Here is a 27,166-nt window from a genome sequence, read left to right on the forward strand (position 1 = left end):
AGAAATAGGTCTCTGGTGATACTTTTTATTATTGTGACGATTACGAATGCCCAGATTAGAAATAAATGTTGGGTTAGGTTGAGTACCTTGCCTGACTCAATCTTTTTTTTTTCTGTTTCTTATTTTACACGCCACGCTCCAAACGATAACGCGACTCCTCGCCGGGTGCATATAGGATGCCATTGACATGAGCCTTGGCAGTATTGGCATCCAATCCAGCGCCGGCGGTGGAAACAGTGATGCCTTGCTCTGAAAGACGGGCCATCTCTTGAGATACCAATCCCCGATCATCTTGTGGGAGCCAAATAGGCATCTGTCGGCTATAGATGGCTGGATGGAGATAGGCCTGCTCCTGAAGACGCCGAAGCTCAGGATCAACACCAACATCTGAACGGATTGAAAGTGTTTCTTCCCGTCCATCTGTATGGGCAAAGCTGCGGCCAGAGTGATCGACAACAGATGGACGACCAATAGATGGATGAAGAGATTGATGATGAGAATACGAGACAGAATCGACGACAGAAGGATTGGGCGTCGGTACTGCTGGTAGTTGCGAGGAGACTTCAGCTACTTCATCATATTCTTGCTTTCCACCACTCATCGCTCCCACTTTGGCACCATGGAGGCCACTGACCATTGTTATGGGGGCCTTTTCAGAAAGTCCTGCCTCTTCATCTTGAATGGCTTTTGGATGTTCTTTTTCTCTCAAAACACCATCCTTGTCCATCTTCAGATCCTTGGAGAAGAGCGCGACAGGCAAGTATGTGACAAGAGGGTTAAAGGCCTCGTTCAAATTGACGTATGAGATAGCGGTCGCAACGATCAATAGGAGAAGGATAACTAGGTGAGCAATGGTATTGACGCCATCCGCAATCTTCAGCAAGAAAATACCAAAGACTGTAATTTCGAAGATGAAAAGACCCGTGTAAGCCTGCTTGACTGCAATTGGGAAAGCCAACCCGCCAGTCTCAACCGGTTGCTGGTAAACATACAAGAACTGATGGCGGTAAACAAAATAGTATGAAACGAAGTAGAATGCTACAAATGGCAGGACTAAGGGCGCCAGAGTTGAATATAGGATACCGACGCTAAACATCAGGGTCTGTGGAGGGAACAGAACGCCAAAGTTGACGGAGCTGATACGGCCCTGGACATTCCAGATCTGGCGTGGGCTCTTGGCCAACAATTTAGTGAACAAAAAGTTGAGGATCAATGGCGCAATTTGAAGCAACTCCTTCATGGGTCCAACGAATCCTTGAAGCAATGCATAAGTCACAAAAAAGGTCGATGCAGCAGGGAGTTTCTGGGCTAGAATTCCAATTATTTTGATGATGTCGACATTTTTGTCGATCCCACCAAAAGTCTTTAAGACACCTCCAGCGAATGTAGAGACTAGCAAGACGTTGATCACAAGGAACATAAAATATTTCTTCATAACAGCGAGTGTGATAGTGCTGTGGCGAACATGACCCTCAAATGTTGACAAAAAAGTCAGGATCATAGGCAAGACAGCCATAAGGATGGCCAAGAAGACGGGAGGTAGAATACCCTGGATAATACCTGTGAACCATTCGGGCATATCGAGCAAGAAGGAGAGAAAAGGCAATTTTGCCGTCAATGCTCCGATTGAAGAGATACCTGCTACGAAAAAAACGGGAATGAACCAGAAGATGGCTAGTGCAGTTGCTGCGGTCATGGAGATGATTGTACGAACTTTGCGAGAAACAGTGCTCAAATTAAGATTGTCCCAAACGACATCCAGAGGTGAGATCTCTACAAACATGGGCGCCATTCGGAAGGGTGTTGGATGAACCACGGTCTGGACAGCACTGTGAGCTGCGAATTGAGTATTAAACTGAATAAAAGCCGAGTTTAGGTTGGTCGAAGTGTCTGTCTTTTGAAGTTGTTCGATCTCCTGATTGAGCTCATGGAGGCGTTTAGTATAAAAATCAATCAAGTCGACTTTGGGGCCATAGAAAGGAATCATGGAGGTGCGACCGATAGGTCTTTGAGCTTCCTTAACATCGGTTTCGCCTTTTTTGTTCTTTGTATCATAAGCAGATCGAATGTAATTATACTCGGCATTCTCCAGTTTGACTGTGACCTGATCACGCTCCTCACAAAGCTTAGTCAATTTCTTTGGATTCCTATAAGATAAGGATAGAAAGTTTCGTAGAGAAAGACAGGGAATTAGCTTGGGTTAAGAAAGAAAGAAAATGTGTTCGTCGTCTTCAATAAATCAAAGAGCGAGAATAACAAAGTATAAAATGAAAAATTCTCTTTACTTGTTTATCCAGATGGAGCGAATACCACCGGGAAAATGTTTAAAGATGTCATAGAGTGCATCTTCTGTGTCAAGTCCATGTGGGATACCCGTAACAAGAATGGTGGTTGACTGAGGAGTCTTTGCGTGCTTTTCACTCAGGAGATAAACATGACGACGACGAGTATACTCGACCATCTCTTTCCACAACATGTAGACAGTAGCGCCTATTGTAGGCCATTCACAAGAAAATAAATAAAACGACAGTTTGATTAGCAAAGGAAAAAAAAAAGATTGCATTATAGGAGATGGACAGGAGAAGGGCGGTGATAACAGGTATGAAAGTCATGACATTACATGAGAAGATGATGGTTAGTGCCAAATGAAACCACAGACGCCAGCTTTGTGCCACGTTTCCGACTGTCATAGCCATCAGTCCTTCCTTCTTAACACCATTGACGATATTCAGAGGGATGAGGATAGGGATAGAAATTAATGTGAATCCGCTAAAGAGGATGCTATTTTCATGATATTGGAAATGACATAATACCAGAAAGGACGTCTATTAGTGTCAGTTCATTTTCATTACATGTTTATCTGAAACAGGATTAACAATAATAATTTAGACTCACGCAGACATCCTGAGGAAACGAGTGAACATGTAGGCATCCAGACCAATGCGTTCGACAAGGTCACTATCCTGGACCTTGAAGGAGGCTGTGACCCAGCTAAAGATACCATCAGGTAATTCTGTGGATCGTATACTATTGAAGTTATGGTAGGGATATAGACAGATGACATAAGAAAAACGCCGTTAGCACCAAAATAACAAAGTGAGTAAAAAGTGTGAGCGCATAATATCCGTACTAATAAATTCTCTAATTTCTCCTCTCCTTATTTTTTGTTCGATCATGATGATAACAATGTCCTTTTTGACATGATCTTGTTGCATTCAACGTACTCTTCATTGACAAGATATGTTCTGGGTTGATAAATTCGCTTGCTCCAATGACGAACAATGCAGAAGGCAACAAAAATGCCGGCTGCTACTGCTGCGTTGAAGAGCAAGGCAGTGGTGAACGTGCTGATTTGGGAATCAGTTTCCAACTGCTCAGACCCATAGTCGGTCGAGTCTTTATCCATGGCTATAAACCGTGGTTGTTTGTCTTTAAGTTATAGTAAAAAGAGGCTGATGTGGAGTGAAACTCTTGCACACACACGCCCTATTCGAATAACTTTTTTCTTTTCAGGAGCAAGGAAAAAGAAAAGGTTTCAAACGAGAATGAGCAAAAGAGAGATGTTGATGAGGAATTGAATAAAGATGAATGAAGAATCTGTCTCTTCTTTTCTAATATTTAGTCCAGAAGGGTAAGTGAAATAAGGACTAAAGGGAATGGAAAGAATGCTACTTCAAAATATGACAATTCAGAAGAGAGAGAGAGAGAGAGAGAAGTGAAAAGAAGAGAGGATGGTGCTTTTTTCTTTTCTTTTCTTTTCTTTTTCTCTTATGCTTGATGATGTTAATGGTGGGTGATGTCCTTGAGAGCTCAATTATGATTCAAAGACTACTGATATCAGGGCTCCATTTTCGCCACTTTTGCTTTTTTTTTCTTCAGTGAATAACAACTTTATTTAGGGACAACGGTCTATTGCAGAGCAAGTTGTGCGTGCAGGGTGTGCACACATGTGTTTTAATTGGGACTAGGAATAGACTATAGAGACACCATTTGGTCGTACAAAAAGTGTGTTTTTATAATTATTTTTAAAAAATAGAAAAAAAGGGATTAAAAAGATGTCCTTTCCCTTGCCTTACCTTACCTTGGTATGTTTTTACCTTGATGAGAGATGATGGTGACATGATCACTTTTGGGTTCTTTCTCTCAGATCTAGACTACAGTTAGTTTGAAGATGTGAGTTATATTTTCTGCAGGAAAAGAAAAGCGTTACAACAAACACAAAAAGAATGAACGACTAGAATGAACGAAAAGGGGGAGACCAATGAACTAACACGAGTTGCAATCTTTGGGTCTTTTGGAGTGAAGGAATAAGACGCCTACGATCCTTTGTTTATCTGGGTTGTCCTGTCAGCGAACGGCATGCATGTTTGTTGTTCAATTGCTTTTCGTTGATAGGGTTTACTCCAAAAAAAATAATAAAAGAGCGCTTTCAATTCTCCGCTGTCTCTGTCGAAAATACTCTAGGCACTCACTCACTTTCTCGTTAATAACTAAAAAGACATCGCATTTTGTCTATATCATCGAGATACTGCTATACATACCTGATTCTTAATTCACTTCTCTATGGATGAAAGCGCATGTTGCATGCTTTAAAACTTTAACCAGCATGACACATACAAACCATGCCAACCACGTCAATGCGCTGTAATATCGTTGTCGTCCGTGTATGCGCTTGAGCGCAAGTGCTTACAAAACTATTTCAATCAGACCAGACGTCAAAGCCTGGAATGTCTCTATCTGGGCCAAGGCTTTGTATAAGAGCACTTTTTCATAGAAGGGTATACATGTATATACTCCGATGCTAAAAAAAAAAATAAAAAAAGGTAGGTGTATATAATATAATATAATATATACACATCTCTCATCTTCAAGACACAGAGCGCCCATGAGCAACAATGGATGTATTCAAAAAAAAAACGCCTTTCTTTGCCCATGGTAAACAACGACTATAGAACCGTAACTCCAAATGATCAGATGGTTGTGTAACAACCTTCCACAGGGTCCTGACTCGCACAGCGATTGACAGGCATGAAAATGATCGATCGTTTATATACAAAATCTCATGACTTTACTTTGCTGATTACGTCTTCCAGAACAGACACAACTGCATCAATAATCTTGGTAAGGGTAAAGAATAAACACACTTCCATGCTTCTTTATTCGTACAAAAATAAAACAAATTATTTGAATGAATGCGCCAAAACAGTATTCGATGGAAATGTATTTTTCTTTTTTCTTTTTTTTTTTTTTTTTTCCTCTTCTCTTCTTTTCTTTTCAGCGCATAGTATGGCCCGTTCCCTGGAAAGGCACAATATCCGGCTTTGATTCCGAACTGACAGTAGCCTGCGCCGGAGTAGGCGCTCTTGGAGTGTTCGCCGCGGAGGGGATGGACGGGCTAGGTGAATTGGCTCCACTGCCTCTTAGCGCATTCTTTCGGGGCGGACGAAGCGTCTTGCCCACGCCCTCAAAGACAGGTTCCTTCTTGGCCTCTTCAGCTTCTTGAAGTTTTTCCTCAACTGATTTGGGAGGGATGTATTTGTAGCCAAAGTACAAACTTCCAAGAGGTAAGTCCAAGGCTGCAGGTGCTTCAGTCCCACTTTTTTCCAAGACATCAATGACCTTCGCCAATGGGACGCTTCCAGTTGGAGTACTAGGGGCCTCAATCGTTTCCTTTGCAATAGATTTACTATTCACAAATTATTTGCTTAGTGTTATTCAACAATCCATTTAAAATACCAGAAATATCCAGAAATAAATAAATAAAACTAATACCTTTTGTTAGTTGATCCACTGAGCCGTTGACCTTGACCTTCGAAGGGCGATCTGCTGGTACTATCAGGCGTTGCCATTCGTTGTTCAACCTCTCTTCTAAGCTTACTCTCCTGTAATTACATTTTCACGCGAGATTATATAATGAAGTTATTTGTCTTATCTTAAAAAAACATTAATAACGGCTACAAAAAAATAGAAAATAAAAAAAAAAAAAAAAAAAAAATCAATTACCATAATAGGCCGGCCTCTCGGGACAGGTGTAGGCTCTTGGTATCCAACTGGCGGTGCAAAGTCAACCTCTAGATCAGTTTCCACAATTGAGATGCCGACACTTGGAGGCCTGATCTCCATGACAAGAATCCCGTAGATCTTGTCATTATATGATATTTCAATGTTGTCGCCTACAGTTAACGTCGAGAAGTTCCGCAACGCGTTTTCAAGCCTATGGACAAAAAAAATAAATAAGTATTTTTCTTATCACAACAAATGCTTCTCTATGTACATGCCCAAAAAACAAAAGAGAAAAACGACTCTTCCATTTGTTTTTGTTTTAGTGACTTACACTGCCTTAGGATCACTAATGTCCAGAAAATCAACGCTCTGTGGCTGGATCTTGACAAAGCTTCCAAGTGGAAGCTCTACGCTCTTGACCGTGACCAGATCGCCTTCCGATAGTGTAAGTGTTTTCATCATCTATGGTGGATCACGGGTATATGAAACAGATTAGATTTTATTTTTTTTAAAAAAAAATAAAGGTATTTTAGCGTCATAGAGTGTCATAAAGGCTTCTCTATATTTACCCAGTGTGGCAAGTACACACGTCCTTCCTCAGCAATGAACTCAAGGACACCAGCATGTGTAGAGTGGGACCCACGTGAAAGCTCGAACAGCATTGGGTATTGAATATGAAGTGATGCTAGCCGATATGATATAGAGACGTGGCGTTAGCGGACAATATTAACGTATTGATGATATTGATCGACGAAGGCGCAGTACTACTACAGTCTCATGAGCACAAAAAAAACTGAATCGTTCATACCAAGCTTTGCTAAGGCAGACTGGGGCAAGATAACTAAAATTATATAGGTGTAAAGAGGGTACACAGCTTAGTCATTGACCAAAAAGCAATGCATTGATTATCAGAGGAAAAAAAAGAAATGGCCACTATTCATGACAAAAAATTTTATACACGCACTTTTGCCACCATGGTTAACATTCTGACGTTCGTTCCCTTGCATCATTGCTACCGAATAGCATCGGTATTGTTCATTGAATGCTCCACTACGAGATCCCATGCCGCCATAGCTGTATGAAGGAAAATCGTCGTATCCGTTAAACTAGCCCATGAAATTAGCAGAAACATCAGTATTAGGAATACAGTAATTTTAGGGCTTCATGTCCTTTCTGATAGCAATTATTCTTCTCCTCCTTTCCCCTCGATGCTTTGATGGTGTATCTCTCTCTTCTGGTGGATTGAAAATACACACTGAACAAGTTGCTGCTCCTGCTCAAAAAGTAGTTTGCGTATGCAACTTTAGTCGACGTCATCCTCCGCTGTAGTACTATCGTTAATTGTAGCCCCAATGCTCCAGTCAAAAACCTTTTTTAAGTACCATTGTGAAAGAATGGACCTGCTAATGAATAAATTCGTATGTGAATGTTAGGAAGAGGCTCGAAGACAGAGGTATGAAATGCACGTTTACGCACACTTACACACTTACACACTTTCACCGCAGCATTGGAAACTTGAAAAGGCAGTCCTGATCCTTCACTATCACGTGTTGAACATACTTCAGGAACTGTTCAAACTGTCGAATCTCACTTTTTATATTTCCTGCGGCAGGAAAAAAAAAAAAAAAAAAAAAAAAAAAAAAAAGCCATGCAAAATCATTTCTTGCAATTACATCGAGGGCAAGGAGCATCAGGCTGAATATAAAAGTGGAGAGAAGGCAGAAGCATTTGTGAATCTGCAAAAGACAGGAGATTTATAAATTGCAAAAAGTCAAATACCTGTCATGGATCAAGGTATTTTTAATAAAATAGAAATCGGTTTCCAACTATATGCTAATATGCTAATAATGAACCTTTTAAATTTTTGTCAACATTTTGCGAGGCTTCGATACATAATACTGACTAAATAAGGCGGCCGCATCTCCCCCCTTTTCTTTTTCTTTATTTATCTTTTAAGCTGCAGATGATAAATCGGCGCGGCATATTGTGTCACAGACAGCAAAGCTCAATATAGGCAGTGCTGGCCGTAGCATCTTTCCATACGAAGATGTTACGGCTCTACTCGATAGCGCAACCAAAGGTAATCGCTAAACACTGGCGAAACTTTGGAATATTGTTTGATTGACAGACATACTGAATGGGGTGCTGAAGAAACTGACTTTATCTTATTGATTTAATTTAGATCTGAAAGTGGGTCAATTGATCCAACTTGAATCGTTCAGTTTATTTGATGCAATGTGCGCAATTGTGGTAGGTATTAGGTACTTTAACAAATTGTATTACACAGTGAAACGGACAAGGAAGGAAAAAAAAGCGATCTAATGTATTTCATCACTATCCCTTGCTTCCGTCGCTTCCATATTACCATGTTTTCAAAGATCATGGATCCAAAAATGGATACAGGAATGATCCTAGATGAATATGCGGCACGTCCTCACTATGATGTCAACCGCCTATTGAATCCCAAGGAGTTTATTTGGATCATTGACCAGATCCTCATCGGACAGGTATGTCTCCAAGGAAGTCCTATATATATATATTTTATTTTATTTTCTATTTTCGTTATTGATACATCGGGCAAGTAAAAAAGACTTCTAACATATAAAGAAAAATAAAAAATAAAAATAAAAATAAAAATTATAGATGACATGGCTCTCAGGGCATGCCCTTTCCCAGACACTCTTCACCAGTTGCTACATTCTCCGTGTTTTCGAAATTAATCTGGAAATAAGGGAAGAAAAGGATGACATCTTAAAGGCATCAGTTGAATTTGTTACTATTGTACTCAAGCCATGTGTGTTGGCCATCGCCAAGACATGTGCTCTGATATCGAGCGAGATGAAGAAAGGCCAAACTTATGAGGAAGAAGACTTTATGACCAACATGTTCGGCATATCACTCTATGAGCAATATCCGATGGCCTCTTTGGTAGCAATGCTCGATCAGGCTGAATATTGGATGGAAAGCGAAGGAGCTCGATGGATTAAAGCGACAAATAATGAGACCGAAGCTCCAGATCTGATCAAAGCTGTTATGGAGAGAGTTCATTATGCTAGAGTAAGTGCCAAGCGAGGAATCCTTGACGTTGACCTGCTAGTCATTTTTACTTTCTTTTCTGAATTTCATGGAGGCTAACTCCTGTGCGGCTAATCAGTCCTTATTTTTGTCACTCTTTCAAGTCCTTGCGCCGAAATGCTCCATGTTTCTTCAGGCGGTACCACAGCTGGAGAATGTGCGTAAGCATGTTGAATGTATCAAGGCTACACATGCTTTGGGCATTGAGGTCAACGGTGCATTCGACAATACGATCCATCGTAAACTTGTGACAAACACGCCGCCTCGAGCTACCGCTCTCTTGACATCTGAAGAGGTAATAAAAAGAAAAGGAAAAGAAAAAGGACTGGGCTACTCTATTGCTTTTTTTTTTTTTTTTTTTTTTTTTTTTTTTAACCATACAGCATACTAAATCTTCCGGATATGATCACCACTTTGTTTTTGGATGAATAGACATTTGATCAGTTGGATCAGATGTGCGTGGACTTGACCCGTATTGCGAAAGCTTTGCTCTTCCGAGATGCTACCAATCTATTTGTGAGTGAAAGTCATACTGTCTTTTTTATGCGTCTATGTCTATCTTGGCTGATACTCAACTACCAAGAGATCGTTTACGTAAGTGACAGGTTGATTAAATAATATGTCTTATTTTCTCTCTCTCGATATACATTTCGTAGAGTTTTTTCGTTCAATTTGCTGGGCAAAAGCCTGCACCGGGTGCATTCCCAAGATCTGTTCTTCAGACAGCACTTTATAGTGATGGGATCATCATGGGATCTCGCAAAGTCCAGGAAGTGATTCGGGATAGCATTCAAGCCACTGTTACGCCTGCATCATGGCTCTTTGAGTCCTTTGACACATTGCAACATAAATTGGAAGGAACAACGACAACGACGAGCGGCTCCTCAAGCAATGTTTTGGAATCTATACCTGAGCATGAGGAGATGGAAGAGAATGATGAGCTATCCTTGCTGAAAAGACAGACTCAGGCTAAGGTGGTTCTTTTTGTAGATAAAGCGATTAAACCTTTTGTAGATACACTACAGCTTGCTGGGCAAAATACTTCGCGTCAACGACGAAATCTTCGAAAAATTGTACAACTCTGGGAAACATTTCAGGATGAAGCCGAAGCGTTTGATGATGAAATTCATACAGTAGCGGATGAAATACTGGCACATGAGGATCTTGAGAGTTATATGATTCATACTGCTGCAGTACAAGAGGGAACTATTATCAGACCGTTCTACTTTGTGTCATGGGTGTATCATATGAAGCTCTTTGCCATGGAATGGCTGTTGCTTCTTGGCTTTGAGCTCGAGCTTTACTCTACATTTGAGATCTCTATGATATACGGGTATGAAAAAAAAAAAAAAAAAAAAAAAAAAAAAATCACGGAGCGTATGTACATACAAGCCCTATTAACAATCACAACATTATATATATTAGATACGTCGAATGTGTATTGGGGGCCCATTCCCAACATCTTCTACGGATTCAAAGATTTTCTGAATCAGAAAAAAAGCATGGCGAAAACCCGTTGTCAAAGAAGAGAAAAAAGAAAAAGAAAAAACCTTTGGGAGCCGGTCAGAATACGTTTTCTACACCAGTGTCTGTTGAGAACGCCCAGTCCGCTGCCTCTACAACTCAGTTAAGCTTAGAGATCCCGAATGCTACCACTGCAGCTACTACTGTAGATTATAATACGAAAAACAATACTACTCCTACTCCAACTCCCGGTTCAGTTGGGTCACCATCCACATTGGATTCGCATCCTCTGGAGTTAGCATCTACACCAACGATTCGAGTAATGCAAGAAATTATCACCGTCCGATTGCAACTGGCTTGTGGAGAGTTTTTGGTTCTAGCTGCATTAACCAAGGTGGGTCATCTCACCACAACACCACCATATCTGGCCAGCCATGGTCTCAATGATTTAGAGACACTTCACCAGCATCGGTTCAAAGCATTTCACCACCTTTCTTCTCCCGAGACTTTATCTTATGAGGCCTATCTACAGCGATTGAACTGCGGTGGATTTGACGTAAGGATGAGCTGCATGAAAAAGGGACTTGGAATGAGTTGTTTTTTGTCTTTGCTAAATTATCAAAATATCTTTTTTTTTTTTTTTTTTTTTTCTTTCTTTCTTCTAAGGCTTGGCAAATTTTGACTGACGCGACTAACTATTTCAGCGAAGCAAAGTCTCACTTGGATCGCCTGCAGTCCATGTCTACGGTGGAGGCACGAGTCGAGCTGTCTGAAGAAACTTGGCGCAAGGTATATGTGTGATTCGAATTTTTGAAGAGACTAAAATCCATATCAGCTTTTGACTTTCTTTCTACTTTCTTTCTATCCCTTTATTATTTCTATATATCTGTTTATGTAAATAAGGACATCAAGGATATGATCAAGGTCTGCATCGCCAGCAAACTTGCAATCGTTAATCTACTAAAGGATCCACGTATTGTTGAACAAAAAGAATACCGTGAAGATCAGGAGAAGCGTGCTGCTATCAAGAAAGGCAAGGCGAAACATGGAATCATGACAACATCCATTCGCAATGCAGAAATCGCTTCAAAACGTGTAGATCCACCCTATCATTTCAAGAACCCGGCAAGAAAGCCTCATTTTGAGTGGAAGTACCATGCCTGGTGGCCAGTCGTTAGTCTTGTTTAGTCTGGCCCCTAGAAGAGCTAGTAACTGTTATGATGTTTTATGAAAATATAGAACTGAAACAAAGAAACTAGACTACTAAGTAGTAAATATAGTCTGCTAATACGCAGAAGTCTCTGCAAATTTAAGGATCTCGTCGAAATAGTCGGAGCTGATCTTCTGTACAGTGTTCACGCGCTCGTCCTCATCCAGAGGTAGATCTGTCAGGGATGCAGTCTCCTGTATGGACTATAATGCCATAAATATTTTGTTAGTATAAATTTGCGATTCTCTTCCAAAAGCGTTTATGGATATGATAACAGGATACATACCAACTCCTTCAAATCTCGCAGCAATGTTGTGCATCTTGATGCCATTTCTGAAACACAGACCTGGAGCGAAGGACTGTCTGTAGATTGATGCGCTAGAAGCAATGGCAACTTTTTTAGCAGTGCCTGTACCTCGCTTTGAAGAATTTGGGTATCTTTCTGAGGGACCAGATCGTTTGCGTAAGACACTTTATTGCCCCTCATCAGCAAATAACCATCACGCCCTTCAAAGTCTGAACAGCACTTCAGATACTCCTGATAGATCGCTCCTCCATTGGCCCAACCCTGCACTTTATTCTGATTAATCATTCCCAAAACCCTGTTGAGTGTCGATAGGTCGCCTTGTAGGATTGAAACAGGTGCCAGACTTGACAAGATGAGCTTGTGCCCTCTTTCGTATTCTCCCGCTTTGAGTAAACTGAATACCTCCATGTAAAGTTCACCATTGTACTTGGCTCTAACGGCTCTCGCACTCCAAAGCCATGCTTCGGGGATCCTGAGATCTTTCAATAAGAACGAATTCTTTTCACCCTCAAATTCCCATCGTTCAGTGTCAACGGACGGAACTAATGTTGCCATCCCTTTTGAAGGAGCAGAGATAGATGACGAAGGAGAACACGAAAGCGTTGGGAGATCGACATGTCGTTCAAGAATCTGACGAATGACCAGCTCCCTTGATGAAGCCGTCTCAAGATGAAGCGCAACAAAGACCGCCCATTCCCACAGGCCTAGATTCTCTAACTGGAAGATGAAGCTTTGGCATATTTGAGCATGAGACAGCTCTGATCGAAATTGGCTAGCATGGAGCGACTGACAAAGCACCATATAGAACAGCCAACTTTGACGGTAATCCAGGCAGACAGGACCCATCCCTAATGGATGGAGCACATCCTCCAAGGCCTTAGATGGATGTGTCAGCAGTGCAATCAGTTGAAACAAGAAATCAAAGTGTTCTGGCTCACTGTCCGTGTTCCGTTGGTACCATGGTGTTGGCCTTGCTACAGATTTGCGCTGAGACATTGAGGCACTATAATGACTCAAAGCCTGCCCTAAGTCTGCACCAGGTGTATTACTGTGCCATAAATACAATCCAAATGCTCGCCGCCAGTCTAACCCGTCTGTCACAAATGATTGAGGCTCATCCTTGGGCGCAATATTAATATCCAGTGCACCACTCAAAAGCGCATACGCCTTCATGTAGCTAGAAGATACCCCTCTGCCTTGATCAGCTTCTTGGTAGATCTTCATTTGGTTCTCTAGTCTCAACAAAGGCTGTGCTCCACGACCTGATTGAGCGATGAGTGTAGCGAGACGCAGGTTTCGAGACTGCACCGCCGCCACACTAGCCTTTTGACGTTTGTTGCCCGCTAAGAGCACAAAGATGGCTTCCTGCTGTGCTAATGGTCCACCTTCGGCTTCAATACGCCTCAAGTCCGCTTCCAGAGACGACTTCGTCACGTATGAGAGCCAATTGCTGCATCTAGTCCTGCGACCAAGTGATTCATATGATTCACGCGCTAGGTCGTGCATCTCTTCCATGTTGGCTGGCGTTGGTTGAGGATCAAACAGAGATTGACCTAAGATCCATGCGTACACTTCCTCGGAAGTCAAGTTATGCTGTAGCTCCTTGAAATGATTCATCAGCGTTGTAAATGATGTACCTTCGTTAATGGATGCCCTAGGTTCACCATTCTCGTTCACAGTGATATTGGTGTTGTAAATTAGAGCCTGCATCGAAATAATGTGCCGCAATACTTCCTCATTTTCCGAACCCGCGACAACCCTGACTTTAAGAAGTTGGATATTTGATAATGAATCCTGGCTGGGCTTTTTCTGTCTAATCTTTCCTCTTTTGTTTGAAAACCCGTTATAATAAGTATACATGATTAAAAACTTTATTATTTATAGTAACTTTCATCCCTATACCTCAATAAACCACGAAAAAGCAAAATCTTACCCCTCCTTGACATCCTCGAAACCACAAAGAGTTCCATGGACCGCCAACATGCCATTCGGACCCCAGCCAACCTGGCAGGAACGTCCCATCATCAGGCCAGCATCTGCCAAGAGATTTCCCTTTCGTGTCAAGAGTGAATCTTCATAGAGTGATCGTGTAAACTTGCGTGGCGGTCGTCTCAAGGGAAATGCTTGGGCATCAAATCCTTGCAGAAAAGAAGACCGGGTCTGGTTTTCATCCGTGGCGGTTCCGCCGATTAATGATTGAGCAGTAATAAAATGGGCCGTTGAAACATTTATCCAATAGACGGTTCGACATATCCAAAAAGTAAAAATAGAAAATAAAAAAATAAAATAAATAATAAAAATAAAAATAAAAAGGGATAAATGGTGTCAGTTAAATGTTCACTTTATTCACGAGTCCACCAAAGTATAAATGGCAACGGGCAGTTTCTATTGCCCAAATTCATTGCTTTTCTCTTTTTCAATCTCATATCGCTTTCTCTTTTTCTTCACTCGCATCGACATCTGATCTGCATCTCGTTATGTAGCCATCGCTGGCCATACCCTCTCCGATGAAAAACACACATCAAGCCAGGCTTACCTCGGCTCCCAAGCCCCCAGCGTGTTCTCCTATAACCTCAGAATGTTCGGCATTGTCAGAGGAGGTTGACCAAACACTGGCACGTTTAGAAAGTCGGCCCTGATGCGAAGATGGCTCTGTAAACAGTGAGGCCCGCATCATATTCATACGTTGGGGATCGCGATTCTTGGAGAGGCGAGTAGAATTATAGGTGTTGTCATTACGGGAACTTAACGCAGTAACATCGTGTTGTTTTGATTTCGACTTTAAGCCATCTTTACGTTGACTTGAGCTGGCCAATGTTGGAAATAAATGAGAACCATCACCTTCATTGAGTGTATTCATGTCCTTTTCATCGTCATCCCCCAAGCCGTATGTCGAAAAATGCTCTACTCGGAATGTCCAAGTGCCATCATCTGTGTTGAAATCAATGAACGTTGTCTCGGGTTGTCGCTTGAGACGCTTCAGGAAATGAGCGTATTGAGGGGATGATTTGTCAAACTTGATAGGCTCACGCGTGGTCTTATCCATAGGCCAGCATTGCTCAAGAGATATAAGGGCTGGGACATTCAAACCCTGGCCCCGCGGGGGTTTATTATGCTCGTCTGGATAAACAGTGCAGACCCTAGGCCGGAAAATGACAATATGCCCACAAATAGATGATAGCGAAGGGACAGTTGACAGATCGACAGGCTCCAAGAAGCTGACACTACCGCAACCAGGAAGTCCAACTTTGAAATCCTTGACACTTTGAAGCTCTGAACGCGACATCTTGCGGAGATCTTCCAGAGAAGGCTCCATCCAGTATTCCCCTTCAAGTTTGCTTTCTGTCAAAGCGAAGGTGGAAGAGGAGGAAGGCTCATGTCGAGAAGTACCTGCTTGGGTCTGAGTAACGGGTTTACCGTTGGTAGGAGTAGACCTCTCAACATTAGACAGAGACTTTGAAAGAGAATCACTTGCTGCAGATTCCAAAGAAGGATTGAATGTGACGCCTGCCCTCTGCGACTGGTTAGTTTGGAGCAAGGGCTGGTCCGTTGCTGTGCCTCGAGGCTTCAAATCAAGTTTCTTAACACTACGACGCGGAACGTAGTCATCCGAAGAAAAGGCAGAATCATCGCTAAGCCCCTCAAGGAGCAAAAGGCTCTTTCTGCTAGCGGGTAAGTCGCCCCCAGCAACACTCGATGAGAATGTGGCGGTAGATGTTGGGTGAAGACGGATCTGAGTGTGACGAGGACTGAACCGGACTGGAGGAATTAATGCAGGGAGCTTCTGTGCTGGCTCTGATCGAGATAAAACAGCGGGCTGTGACTTCGCTGCTGGGGTAGTAGTATCTCTTTGGAACAATGGGTTGTCACCATAAATATTAGCATTCACAGAAGCTACCATTGCTGGCTGGGTAGAAGCAGTATTGGATGCCCCTCCTAAGAAACTGTTACCAAGGGTGCTAGCCCCAAATGGATTGCCTGTTGTTCCAGAACCAAAGAGCGAAAGTGCTTGCGTGGTACCAGTGGTTCCAAAGGCTGGAGTTGTTCCGAACCCTGTTGTCGAAGGTTGTGAAAAAAGCCCGCCAGTAGTTGCGGGTTTGCTCGTACCAAAAAGACTATTAGTAGCAGTTGAAGATCCAAAGGCTGGTGCAGCTGAAGCACTGGGGTTGCCGAAAAGGCTTGTCGATGTTGCTGATGCAGTAGGGAAGAGTGACGATCCGGCGGGGTTGCTGCCAAACAGCCCACCACCTGTGCCAGAGGCTGGAGTTGTGCCAAATCCACCGAAAGTTGGCGCAGCTGCAGTTGAGGTTGCAGTGTTTCCAAATAACGAAGAAGTAGCTGGCTTGGTGGCGCCAAAAGCGTTTGTAGTATTGCCAAGTCCAAAACCTAGTCCGCTAGATGCTGGTGCTGTCGATGTTTGAGTAGCGCCAAATGCTCCAAATGCAGATGGTGCAGAAGCGGCTGGTGCACCAAACGTGTTTGTCGTTCCAGAAGCAGGGTTGCCGAATAAACTGGGGGTACTTGAGGTAGCTCCAAAGGCGTTAGTCGTGTTCCCAAATCCTGAGGCAGGTTGACTGGTGGCTGTGGCACCGAATCCGAATCCTGAGGCAGGCTTAGCAGCTGTCGCAGCGCCAAATCCTCCAGCTGATCCAAATCCAGATGTGCCAGTAGTGGAGCCGAATCCTGATGAGGGTTGAGCACCGAACGCATTAGTAGTTCCACCAAAACCAGAAGATGGGGTGGTAGTTGCTGCTCCAAATCCGGCTATCATTGAGTTAGAAATGGGTAAAGGTTGGTTAATAGCTTGATAAATTAATAGATGGCTATACTAATATTTCTTCACAAGCCACTTGTGATAAATTGACATACATGTTGCTGGAGCGGTTGATCCAAAAGCAGAAGTGGACCCAAACCCGCCTGTTGCGCCTGTTCCAAAGCCAGATGTTCCAGTTCCGAAGCCCCCCAGACCAGATGTCGTACTGGTGGTTCCAAATCCAGTTGAAGGCTGGGATCCAAATCCCCCTGTAGCAGGTTGCTGACCAAAACCAGGAGCAGCACTTCCAAAACCAGCTGCTTGGCCTGGAAATTTACGGCCTTGTTGGTAATCTTGCAAACGAAGCTCCTGTTAAGATTGGAAGTAACAGCGTGTATGATGGTTAGAATATAATCCATAGGCATAGAGAGCATAACATAAATGCTTCATTGGAGTAAAGTTTATCTATCTTTTACTTGCCTCAAAAGAGTATCCACGATATGCAGGCATAGCAGTGATACTTTGATAATGACTATTTTGTCCCGTAGCTGGTTCCTTTTCCACGAAAGCTGAGAATGGAGGGTTGATGGTGCCATTACCGCCTGCTGGGTTCATGCCTCCCCCAAGCATGCCTCCACCACCAAAAGTGTTTGTTGCTAGGAATCAAAAAAAAAGTAAAGAACCCAAACGATCAGTCACTTAGCTCATCTAAATTTTTAAAACAGCTTAGCACTACCGTGAAGAAAAGAATAAAGCAGCTTTACCTCCTCCGAAACCAGAAGTTGTTGCTGCACCAAATCCTGGGGTAGATTGAGTTCCGAACCCTGAAGTACCTGGTTTAGGCCCAAACCCAGAGGTAGATCCAAATCCACCTGTTGTTGAGGCTGCTAATGTCACAAATTTTTTTTTTTTAAAAAAAAATAAAATAAAATAAAATAAAATAAAATAAAATAAAAAGGTTAATGCACTGGTGTTTTAAACTATCACGATATTTGGATATTTTACTTTATCGCTACATAAAATTTAACTCTTACATCCAAAGCCGCCAAATCCCCCGGCTGTAGTTGGATTGCTGGCACCTGAGTCAGAGTTAGGCATGACAGAATAAGTAAGTTTTGAGGAAAGGTAATCAAAAATAACTGGAGAATTAAAAAAAAAAAAAAAAAAAAAAAAAGAAATGAAAGGGAAATGAAAATACAACGAACCTCCAAATGTGCTACCGAAACCACTCTGTGGCTGCGCCTGCGCCTGAACACCGAAGCCTGTGGGAGTGCTACCAAAGCCGCCTACAAAAGATAAGGAAAAAAAGAGTGATTATCAGCGGTGATGTAAATCCCATGAAGGTCTACTTCGCAATTATATGCTTTTACTTATTTTTTTCTTCTTCATTTTATTTTATTTTAAAGAAAAAAAGACTTACCTCCACCGAATCCTGTGCTAGCTGGTGCTGCACCGAATGCATTAGTTGTTGCACCAGTACCGAATCCTGTGTTTTGTGTAGCTCCACCAAACCCAGTGTTGGCAGCTGTTCCAAAACCAGATGCAGGAGCGCCGAATGAGCCTAGCAAGAGGACAAGAAAAAAAACGTGTTAAAAGAGTTCTCTAGATGTTTATGTCTGAGTGTTTAATCAGTTCATTTATAGTCATTTATAACACCGAATGGGAGTGATCAAGAATTTGTTTATTATTTAATCGGGACTTACTTGTAGACCCAAACGCGTTTTGACCCGATCCAAAGCCTGTATTTTGCTGTTGCTGACCGCCAAAGCCAGTGCTGCCGAATCCAGAGTTATACATGATGGATTTTCTGACTGGCAGCTAATCCTACTGAATCTACTTTTGGAAGAGTATGTTTAATGTTTTTCTAGAGGAGTTATGAAGGAACAAAAATGTTGACAGTCCTGCCAGCAGTCTGAATAAGAGAAGGAATAGAATAGGAAAAAAAACACAAAATAGAACTAGTGATAATGGGAAGCTGGATTTTGCCGCCGGCGTCGAGCACACAAGAAGATGTGAAGGATGCGCAGATGGCAGGAAGTAGAGAGGTGATGTAAAAATGAATGTGATTATTATGATTTATGAGCTTTTGTTGCGCGTTATCGCTTTCCTTTTATGTGTGGTTGCACTGCCAATGATGTTTGTGGCGCAGTGAATAGACTCACGTCATGTGATTCACATTTTTTCCCAAATCACTATTCTAATCTGCTGTGCCATGTCGGCACAGCAGATAATTTTTAATATCATCATGCATATTAATCAAAACATAGCCACACGTTATTGTTCCCAAGCATCTGCACATGAATGTAAATGTAAAGTCTTTTTTATTAATAAAGCAAAATGGCCAAGTAACAGTCTGGAATTTTTAACAAATTAATTACTGTGTCGTCTGTCTGGCTTGATGCCACGCTGTGCTAGTTCATGCTATCAGTGTCTAGGCGATTACCCTCTGTTTGAGCTGCATTGGCCTCCATTTTTTGCTTGCCATCATATTTACGCGCGTCACAATCTTTACTTTGATCGTGGTCTTGTACATTGTCTTCTCCCTTGATTTCAAGCTCATTGTCGGCTCGCTCTTTTTCTTCATGAGGTTCTCCAGCTTGGTCATCACCTTGAGTTTGGACAGGTGAGACCTCTGACGCTGTGCCTACCTTCTCTTTCGTATCGCCGTTACTAGCGTTCAGCTCTTCGTTCACGGGCTGGTCCTCGCCCTTGGTATCCCTCGTACCTGTTCCTGTTGATGTTAATGTCTCATCCACTGCAGTTTGATTGTCTGGCCCTGCAAGCTTGTTTTGCAAACTTTGAGGAGCTTTGAGTGATGGTGGAGGCGCTTTACACATGGTTGTGGCCCTGGATGCCAATTCGGCAATACTGATTTTCTTTCGGCTCTTCCAATCTTCGAGATCAGGCTCCATATCCATACTTGCGTTTGTATCATTATCTTTAGTGTGGATCGATGGTGTTGGCGATGATGGTATCTCCATACCACCTAGCAGAGCTGTTGTATCCAGATGCGGGTTAGGCAAATTTGATTGGGAAGCAGCTACTCCATCGTCACCTATATCTTGGGCATGGCCAGCACTGGAATCTTTGATGTCATTATCCTCAATGATAATCGCGGGAATAACGCTTGCCGAATCATTGAGAGCCATCTTCTCCATTTTTAGTTGGTCGCCTTCCTGATCATACTTTTCGTCTGCCTGTTGCGGTTGCTTTGTTGATACGGCATGATCTTTTTGCTGCTGTGGGCGATTCAGCTGGTTTTCTGGTATATCCTCAGAGGCATTCATGCCATTGTATTCTAAATGAGTTTCAACTGTTGTCGAAGCCGAAGTCATACTTACATCCTGCTCTGTGTTGCTGGATAGTTGCCGTACCAATTCCTTGGGATATAGTTCTGCTCCCCCGACTTCGATAAACAATTTGCTGTAACATACTGCCAACAATTGGCCCATCTCACCTTCTGGAGCCATTTTCTCGTTCAACTTCTTAAGCTCGCAAAGCCTCTGTAAGACCACTAACCCAGGTAAATTTGTAGCACCTTGCTCAAACATCCTAGCTTCATAGATGGCTGCCTTTTCTCGAAATTCTGTTCTCGGAATCACCTCTGCCACTGGAATTGCGGGAGGTGATCCCACAAGATCTGCAAGTACTGCGAGGTAAGAGTCATAAAGCAATTCCCAAACTTCTTTCAGATCTAATAGCAGGCCGGTAGCTCGGCGGATCTTGCGCGCAAGACTATTGAGGGTGTCAACATCTTGTGTCTCCTTGGCAAGGATAATAAGGAATTTTGTGTACTCGCCCACATATATGAAATGTTTGCCACTCCGCTCAAATTCAGGTTTCCATACAGAGCTGACTAGTGTTTTTTGATTGCTCTTAATCTGAAATAGGCTTAACATCTCTGCTTTGGCTCGCTCCGCATCATGGTAGATGTAATATAGAATACATGCTTGCTGGAAAGATGATTAAAGAAAATTCATGAATTTTAGCAATCAAGCACTTTTTTCATCACGAAGACAAAGTGGTCAGTAGCAAAGAAAAAGATACATCGTGGAACTTACCCTAAATACAGGTCGGTGATGCCAATGCCGTTTATCGGCATGCCTAATTCTTGCTAAACCTTCACACAGCAATCGAAAGGCATCTCGCTTTTCTTTACCATGACTATCTTTCTTAATTAGTGAGTCGGATGCGGCAGCACCACGATCTTCCATATGAGGCTCTAGGAAATATGATTCGCCTTCTGCAGCATTCAGCTTTGAGCTCATCAGTGTTTTTGTCATTAAAGGCTTAACAACGGCTGGCTAAACCAAGGTATTTGGTTAAAAGTAGAATAAGGATCTGTTAGTAACAAACGTAAATGCTTTCGGACAGATTAACCGCATTCTTATTAAAAGCATCGTTCATACATTAATCATATCTTTAGCCAGGTATTTGGACAGTGTTGAAATGATTTTGTAAACCGCCTCAAAGATCCTCTCATGCCCAGGCTGCCCAGAACGATGAGGAACTTTTTCCGCTGCCAGCTTGTACAATGCCAAGACTTGTGTTGGTCTCCCCTTCAATTTCTCAATGCATTTGCCAAGCATGAAAGGCGTCCGCCAGTTCTGGTCATTGAGCATCATCGAACGCTTAAAACAAAATGCGGCAAACTTATACACTTGCTCCTCACTGGGCGCTGGAATAGGCACCATTTTTGTACCACCAGTATCAGAGAGTATCTCCAGCCCCCCACTTCGACGCATAGCCTCCATACGCATGGGGCGTGACAGGATGCCGTGGACTAGATTTCCAAAGTCGAACCAAAATAGTGCTTGGCGTTGATACCACTCATCATCAGCGTTAGAATTTGCTTCTGGCTTCTTTATAGCCCCCAAGTCACAGGTTTGGTACGATTCACAGTCCTCAGAGGCCGCCCGCTCCTTCTCATTATTGTCTTGACCGGCTTCATTCCAAAGCTCATTATTGTCAATTCTATGTTGGTGACGGTTCATTTCAGGAATCAAAGCTATTTCATTGACGCTGTTCTTGGCTTTTACTCGAGATAACCTCTTCGGCGCCAACCGGACTGCCTGTGCAAAACATTGAAATGCTCTCTTTTGCAGGTCTGTAATCTTTAAAAAGTTGTTTTTGATGTCTGATGCGCTAAAGATCAAATTTTCATCCGCCAGGTACGCATAGCAACTCGCCAGCGAGTACCATGAGTCCCAAGATTCTGGATTTACATGAATATCCGTCCTGAACTGATCAATTGCGTGCTGTAGATCCTCGAGTGGCTTAAACTGATTATTCTTGGCCTTATTCCGAAACTGAGCTAGAAAAATCTTGCCTTGGATTGCGTATATTCGCCTATAAACAGATGCCAGTTTGCTTGATGGTGGCTGTTGCATAGTGGGCAGCCGGCTCACCGAAGCGATTTGGATAGCCTCCGCGAAATTGATTTCTGACGCTAAGTAACCGTCAATTATCTGGCGATTCATCTCCAAAATGGCGTTGCTCTCGTATGGAGGAGCTCCCAGAGCCTCTTCAACCCGGTCTACTGCATCCTTCAAATCGCCTCTAACCTGTCCTCGCAGTACTCTATCTGATAATGATCGTTCCAAAAGTGGGAAGAACTCGATGGCGGCCGTCTGATCAAAGTCGATGATCGTTGAAGAGTGTTCGATAGGGTATTGGCCGTCGACACTGAGCGATATGCCGTAGAAGCAATAGTAACACTGATTTTCTTCTTTTCGATAAAACGCTCCTTGCATGGGCGAAGAAACTTTGAGCGCTAACTTTATCAATTGATCTGATAAGATGAAGATATGATTAAATGGCAAAGTATGTTAAAAGAAGCTAAAACCCCAAAGATACAATTTATATAATGATAACAATGTAATCGTCTCCACTGTGAACACAAGGAGAACATACTATTATCAATTCCACAGATCCCGCGAACTCCTAGGTCGTCATGAATCAACGCAATAAGTTCCATGTATAACTCTTGTGATGGGCCAGCATACATGCGAAGAGGCGTAGACGAGTTTGTAGTCAAAGGTTGATGCAAAATACGCTCAGCTGTCTCATGATCCACATCAATATCCTTCATTAAGAGAGGCCGAATCTCTAAAGGTAGCCGCTTGGTATCGACCTTGCTTTTATCGCTCAACACCTGGCCATGGATACTATCGCCTGCTGATGTCTCTTGTACCCAGCCCGGAAGCAACAAAAGTAATACCACCCATACACGGATTAAAACGAGGTTGAATTGCTCGAGGTGTGGACGATGTTTCAGCAAGTCTGAATATGAAAGCTTTATATCATCATCCACTAATCGGTCTTGATGAAGTACGTTGACAAACCCTAGACGTGCTACTGCCAAGATGCAGCAGACAAGCCTTTGCAGCAGTCGGCTTTCGAGGGAGCCGAGCAGTATTGCAAGAGCAGTCGATTGAAGTGTCTCTCGCAGCAAATACAGAGTGTGAGCGACTTGGCCAAAAAGAAACCACACCTCAGTTGCCTCACTCTTATCTGTGATAGTGTTTACAAGAGTTTGCACCACGAGCACGAACATCTCTACTATGCAATGAAATTGAAGCTCACGATTTTCAAGCGCTTCACAAGACTACCAAAAGAGAGTTGCGTAACGACATCGATATGTCAATAAACAGAGATGAAAGATGACAACTCACTCCGTATTATGTGAACAAACTTAACTGCTATCTCACCTTGTAGAGCAACTCCATGAGTTCCAGCTTCTCTGGCAAAGAGCCCCCGATAAAATCTGTAATATCAGACTCTATATTCCTGTCACTTTCATCATTTGAGTGTGCTTGGTCCCAATTTTGGTCTCTATTCTTAAGGAAAATTGGACATAGTCTTGTCATCACTGCATTGTAGTCCTTCTCGTTAAATAATCGAGCAGCATCCAGGACATATTGGTGAGCCTTAAGTCGCCTCAGTCGCTCGTGTATTTTATCGGCTTTGACTTCTGTGTCGTATTTACTGCAGAAAGTATGCCGATAAGAAACAAATAAAGGAAACAGTCAATCCCAAAATGACCCCGATAAAGTAAAACTTTCATTTTCTGTGTACGATCAGGATGTAAACACTTACCAATTGGGCAACTGAATACTTAAACTTTCATCGTTCTTGAGTATCTGGACGCAGCCCTCGAAACATGCGATAGCCTGTGGTGCATTCCCAAGACACTGGGCATGCCTTCCCTGCATCCATTCGAACCGCATAAGGGCTGTGCGGAGCCATGGCTCTGTATTAAGAGTAATGACCATGTCTCGCTTTTTCAATGGAATATTTAAGCCAAGACTAACCAGGTACAGCCATCGCTGAAACTGCTTGTCAAGCTTGGCTACATGTTCCGCATCCACTTTCTTAGCTCCTTTACCCTTCTTTGAAACAGTCGTGAATGGATGTAGAATGGTGTGTACTATTTCATCTAGATACATTTCACAAATTGCTAACTGAAGCTAAACAGAAAGCGCAATCAGATAGCTATCTTTTTTTATTACTTTTTTTTGTCTCCAAAATTATAAATATTAAAAAAAGGCATCCTCTTTAATGCTTATCTTACCTCCAATACTATGCATCTATCAAGCTCTTCATTGGGCTCACTTGTTCGGCTCTCCTGGTTAAGATATTCGAGCAAATATTCCTCAATCATGCAGACAATGGTGTAGACAGTGGTCCGAAGTCCCGGAGGCCATCGTCTTTGCCAATTGCTATTTGTTCCGATGCATACTAATCCTGAGAGAACAAAAAGGACAAATTCACAAAGGTACTCCAACACTCCAGAGTTGTTTTCATTAGTCCTTAGGATAAAATCGATGAGAATAGCTTCATCCTCAAAGAAAGACGCCGTGGGAGGCTCAGTCTTTTCTAGATTAAATATGGCGAAGTGATTCGTCTTTTGTCTGCATAATTATCGGATTTGAAGGGACAATTGATACTGTGTCAGGGTTTGAACCATACAAACAGCAGACATAATAAGGAAGCTAAGTGCTGGAAAGGTACATTACTGTTGCACATGATCAATACTCGAGGCTTGTACCAGTGCGTTAGGACGCTCCAGATGCTTATTAAAAATGATCAACAGTCTTGATAATCCTGTTGGGAAAATATCTTCCGACTTCAGCGAATCATCTTCCTTGCCTGTAATATAGGCGTTCTCCATATCCATTCCAAATTTGGAAAGGACTAATCTGTACTTAGTTAGCATCTCCTGCTCCTCTTCTTCACGCTTTCTCTTGGTCTCCTCAAATTGTTCCAGCTTATCCCGTACACGCTTCGATGTTCTAGGTTAATAGGCTTAACAGTTAGCATGCCGGAGATCTAGAGGCCGTTGTCTGACTCAAATCTGTTCTATATATACTAACCTTAGTCCCGATCTCTCCTCGACTTCTCTTCGTTTCCGCTTTATAGCCGCGCTTTGCTCGGAATCCATAGCCTCCTTTTCACCATGCTCACACAAGTCCTCATTAATGGATGAGGTCAATGCACTATTTTCTGAAGGTTCATCTGTTGGAGGTTCGTTCTCAGTCCTGTCGTCAACCTGCATGGTATCCTCTCCTGTCGTTCCTCCTTCTAGGGCACAGAAGGCTTCGGCTTCGCCCCTATTGACTGGCTCCTCTAACATTTCGATATCTTTGGTCTCGCCTTGCAAATTATGGCTCCGGATTACTATGCGCTGGTTATGAAATTTCTTCTCGGGTTGAGCTATTAATGATCTGTATTCCCCCAGTAGCAGTCCTCCCAAGCTCTGCCATGATAGCTCTTCTAACATAATCTCTTTAGGGTCTGCAATATGTTCTTTCAAATATAAGGGTGTATCCACTTGTTTGCGAACTAGATTACTAGCGCTTCCAATCTCCTTCTGTGACCGACTGCGGATCAGATCCTGAAGTTCAAGCCCACGTTGAAAATGTGGTGAAATATTGAAAGCCCTTTGAATGTATTCTTCACAGGCCGTGAAATCGCCGATTTCGTAAAGGATCTAAGTAACAGGGTAACTGGTAACGTGAATAAAAGCAGTAATGCTTTTTTTTTTTATCGCTAAATTTTGATCCTGGATCGCCATGCAAAAACCAATGCTTCGATCTTGCATACCTCACATAATGTCTCTAAACATGCCCATTGAGTCGGTGTCAAGTCCTGGTATGAAAAATTATCCAGCATCAAACTATTCTCTGAGGATTCATCCGTAACCTGAGATTGCACTTGTTGCAGGCAGGACTCCAAAGCGTAGCGTGCAAGCTTATATTTCCTCTGGTTTGCTGCTAAAATACCAACCTTGAGCCAAAGCGAATTATCGGAGTCATCAAATGCGATTGCCTGTGCAGTAATTAAACGGAGCCAGGTTAGCCTTAAATATTACTGCTACCATGCGATTCAATTTCTATATTTGAAAAACCAGTACCGATCTTCCACTACCTTCAAGTAAAACTGAAGAGCCGAGGCATTATCATGGATTCTCTCCAAGATATATGCATAATTCTGATATACCAAATACTGCAGACGTCGAACAGGTGTCCCACGCGCGGCTATTTCTGACTAGCATGGACAAAATTCTACAGTCAATAATCAATACTTTGTGTTATATGTCACCATTTAGTTAGACAATCACTTAATCGGCATGTTGCAATCTTCCATAGATCTACTCACATTGCTGTCAATTTTTAGCATCAAGTCCGACTCGATAAGTTCTTTGAGCAACTTTCTTGACTCCTCTATTTCACCCTTCTGCAGTAGCCTAATGGCGCTCTCGTAGACACCTAAACATTTCTCAGCCTATAAAAAACAATGCATGTTTTGTTTCAGTACAATCAAGTTAGGCGCTCATAGATACTGATAAACGCTACGACCATATTGCGGTAAAAGGTGTCCTAGATCTGCTTCCTATACCTGTATCTCCACTGACTCTTCTTCCTTAGACTTGACTTGCTCTTCTTCATTCAGTACCGCGAAACGAATCTACCATAAGCGTTATATAAAACCACACACGTTGAATGCCAGTGTGATGGGATGTGCTCCGATTAGCAAGATGTTAAATGATGCAATGGCAAATTCCATGCTTGACGAAACATTCCCGTGAACTATTACCATAATATGGGTATGTAGCTATTGATTCTAGTAAAATAAGATTAGGAGCAATGCCCAACACTCAGTTTTGAGTCCAGAAGGCGATGCTTTAACTGGACGGATTAGATACTGACTAAAAAGAAAATCACACAGAAAGAGCATGGCATGCACTGCACACGCGTCCAAGGCGAGTGGCTTTGTGCTACGAGGGATTGACATAAAAGCGGTTGGCTCAGATAAGGTTTAATTGAGTCGTCTTTATTCGACGGCTGATAAG

At 42.5% G+C, this 27,166-nt stretch overlaps 6 protein-coding genes across 6 annotated transcripts; 1 reads left to right on the forward strand and 5 right to left on the reverse strand.

Moving 5' to 3' along the window:
• Positions 1 to 10: 10 nt before the first annotated feature.
• Positions 11 to 3,807, reverse strand: BCR41DRAFT_350942 (hypothetical protein). The gene is made up of 5 exons (XM_022023709.1): positions 3,225 to 3,807; positions 2,896 to 3,027; positions 2,621 to 2,781; positions 2,286 to 2,490; positions 11 to 2,147 (listed from the first exon to the last, which is right to left on the reverse strand). The coding sequence occupies exons 1-5, from the start codon at positions 3,404 to 3,406 to the stop codon at positions 125 to 127; spliced, it is 2,703 nt and encodes a 900-aa protein (XP_021882950.1). The 5' UTR covers positions 3,407 to 3,807; the 3' UTR covers positions 11 to 124.
• A 1,892-nt stretch (positions 3,808 to 5,699) lies between these two features.
• BCR41DRAFT_30453 (ubiquitin fusion degradation protein UFD1) lies at positions 5,700 to 7,440 on the reverse strand. The gene is made up of 6 exons (XM_022020764.1): positions 6,968 to 7,440; positions 6,812 to 6,844; positions 6,573 to 6,688; positions 6,335 to 6,465; positions 6,004 to 6,214; positions 5,700 to 5,932 (listed from the first exon to the last, which is right to left on the reverse strand). Exons 1-6 carry the CDS (start codon positions 7,065 to 7,067, stop codon positions 5,897 to 5,899), a joined length of 627 nt encoding a protein of 208 aa, XP_021882951.1. The 5' UTR covers positions 7,068 to 7,440; the 3' UTR covers positions 5,700 to 5,896.
• A 202-nt stretch (positions 7,441 to 7,642) lies between these two features.
• BCR41DRAFT_350946 (Mak10 subunit, NatC N-terminal acetyltransferase-domain-containing protein) lies at positions 7,643 to 11,901 on the forward strand. The gene is made up of 11 exons (XM_022023710.1): positions 7,643 to 7,797; positions 7,961 to 8,083; positions 8,186 to 8,253; positions 8,382 to 8,510; positions 8,647 to 9,060; positions 9,158 to 9,373; positions 9,511 to 9,594; positions 9,735 to 10,411; positions 10,504 to 11,098; positions 11,209 to 11,331; positions 11,446 to 11,901. The coding sequence occupies exons 1-11, from the start codon at positions 7,788 to 7,790 to the stop codon at positions 11,728 to 11,730; spliced, it is 2,724 nt and encodes a 907-aa protein (XP_021882952.1). The 5' UTR covers positions 7,643 to 7,787; the 3' UTR covers positions 11,731 to 11,901.
• BCR41DRAFT_30441 (nuclear protein 96-domain-containing protein) lies at positions 11,872 to 13,884 on the reverse strand. The gene has a single exon (XM_022020758.1). The coding sequence runs from the start codon at positions 13,767 to 13,769 to the stop codon at positions 12,012 to 12,014; it is 1,758 nt and encodes a 585-aa protein (XP_021882953.1). The 5' UTR covers positions 13,770 to 13,884; the 3' UTR covers positions 11,872 to 12,011.
• A 5,236-nt stretch (positions 13,885 to 19,120) lies between these two features.
• BCR41DRAFT_30554 (hypothetical protein) lies at positions 19,121 to 24,818 on the reverse strand. Its single transcript, XM_022020799.1, has 7 exons — positions 24,386 to 24,818; positions 23,911 to 24,281; positions 23,523 to 23,799; positions 22,726 to 23,419; positions 21,222 to 22,603; positions 20,874 to 21,116; positions 19,121 to 20,765 (listed from the first exon to the last, which is right to left on the reverse strand). The coding sequence occupies exons 1-7, from the start codon at positions 24,473 to 24,475 to the stop codon at positions 19,224 to 19,226; spliced, it is 4,599 nt and encodes a 1,532-aa protein (XP_021882954.1). The 5' UTR covers positions 24,476 to 24,818; the 3' UTR covers positions 19,121 to 19,223.
• On the reverse strand, positions 24,819 to 27,076 carry BCR41DRAFT_30553 (hypothetical protein). Its single transcript, XM_022020798.1, has 6 exons — positions 26,911 to 27,076; positions 26,713 to 26,781; positions 26,473 to 26,598; positions 26,242 to 26,361; positions 25,918 to 26,142; positions 24,819 to 25,804 (listed from the first exon to the last, which is right to left on the reverse strand). Exons 1-6 carry the CDS (start codon positions 26,911 to 26,913, stop codon positions 25,163 to 25,165), a joined length of 1,185 nt encoding a protein of 394 aa, XP_021882955.1. The 5' UTR covers positions 26,914 to 27,076; the 3' UTR covers positions 24,819 to 25,162.
• Between the last annotated feature and the right edge of the window lie 90 nt (positions 27,077 to 27,166).

The sequence above is a fragment of the Lobosporangium transversale genome (genome assembly GCF_002105155.1).
Source record: "Lobosporangium transversale strain NRRL 3116 chromosome Unknown BCR41scaffold_12, whole genome shotgun sequence".
Classification (NCBI taxonomy): domain Eukaryota; kingdom Fungi; phylum Mortierellomycota; class Mortierellomycetes; order Mortierellales; family Mortierellaceae; genus Lobosporangium; species Lobosporangium transversale.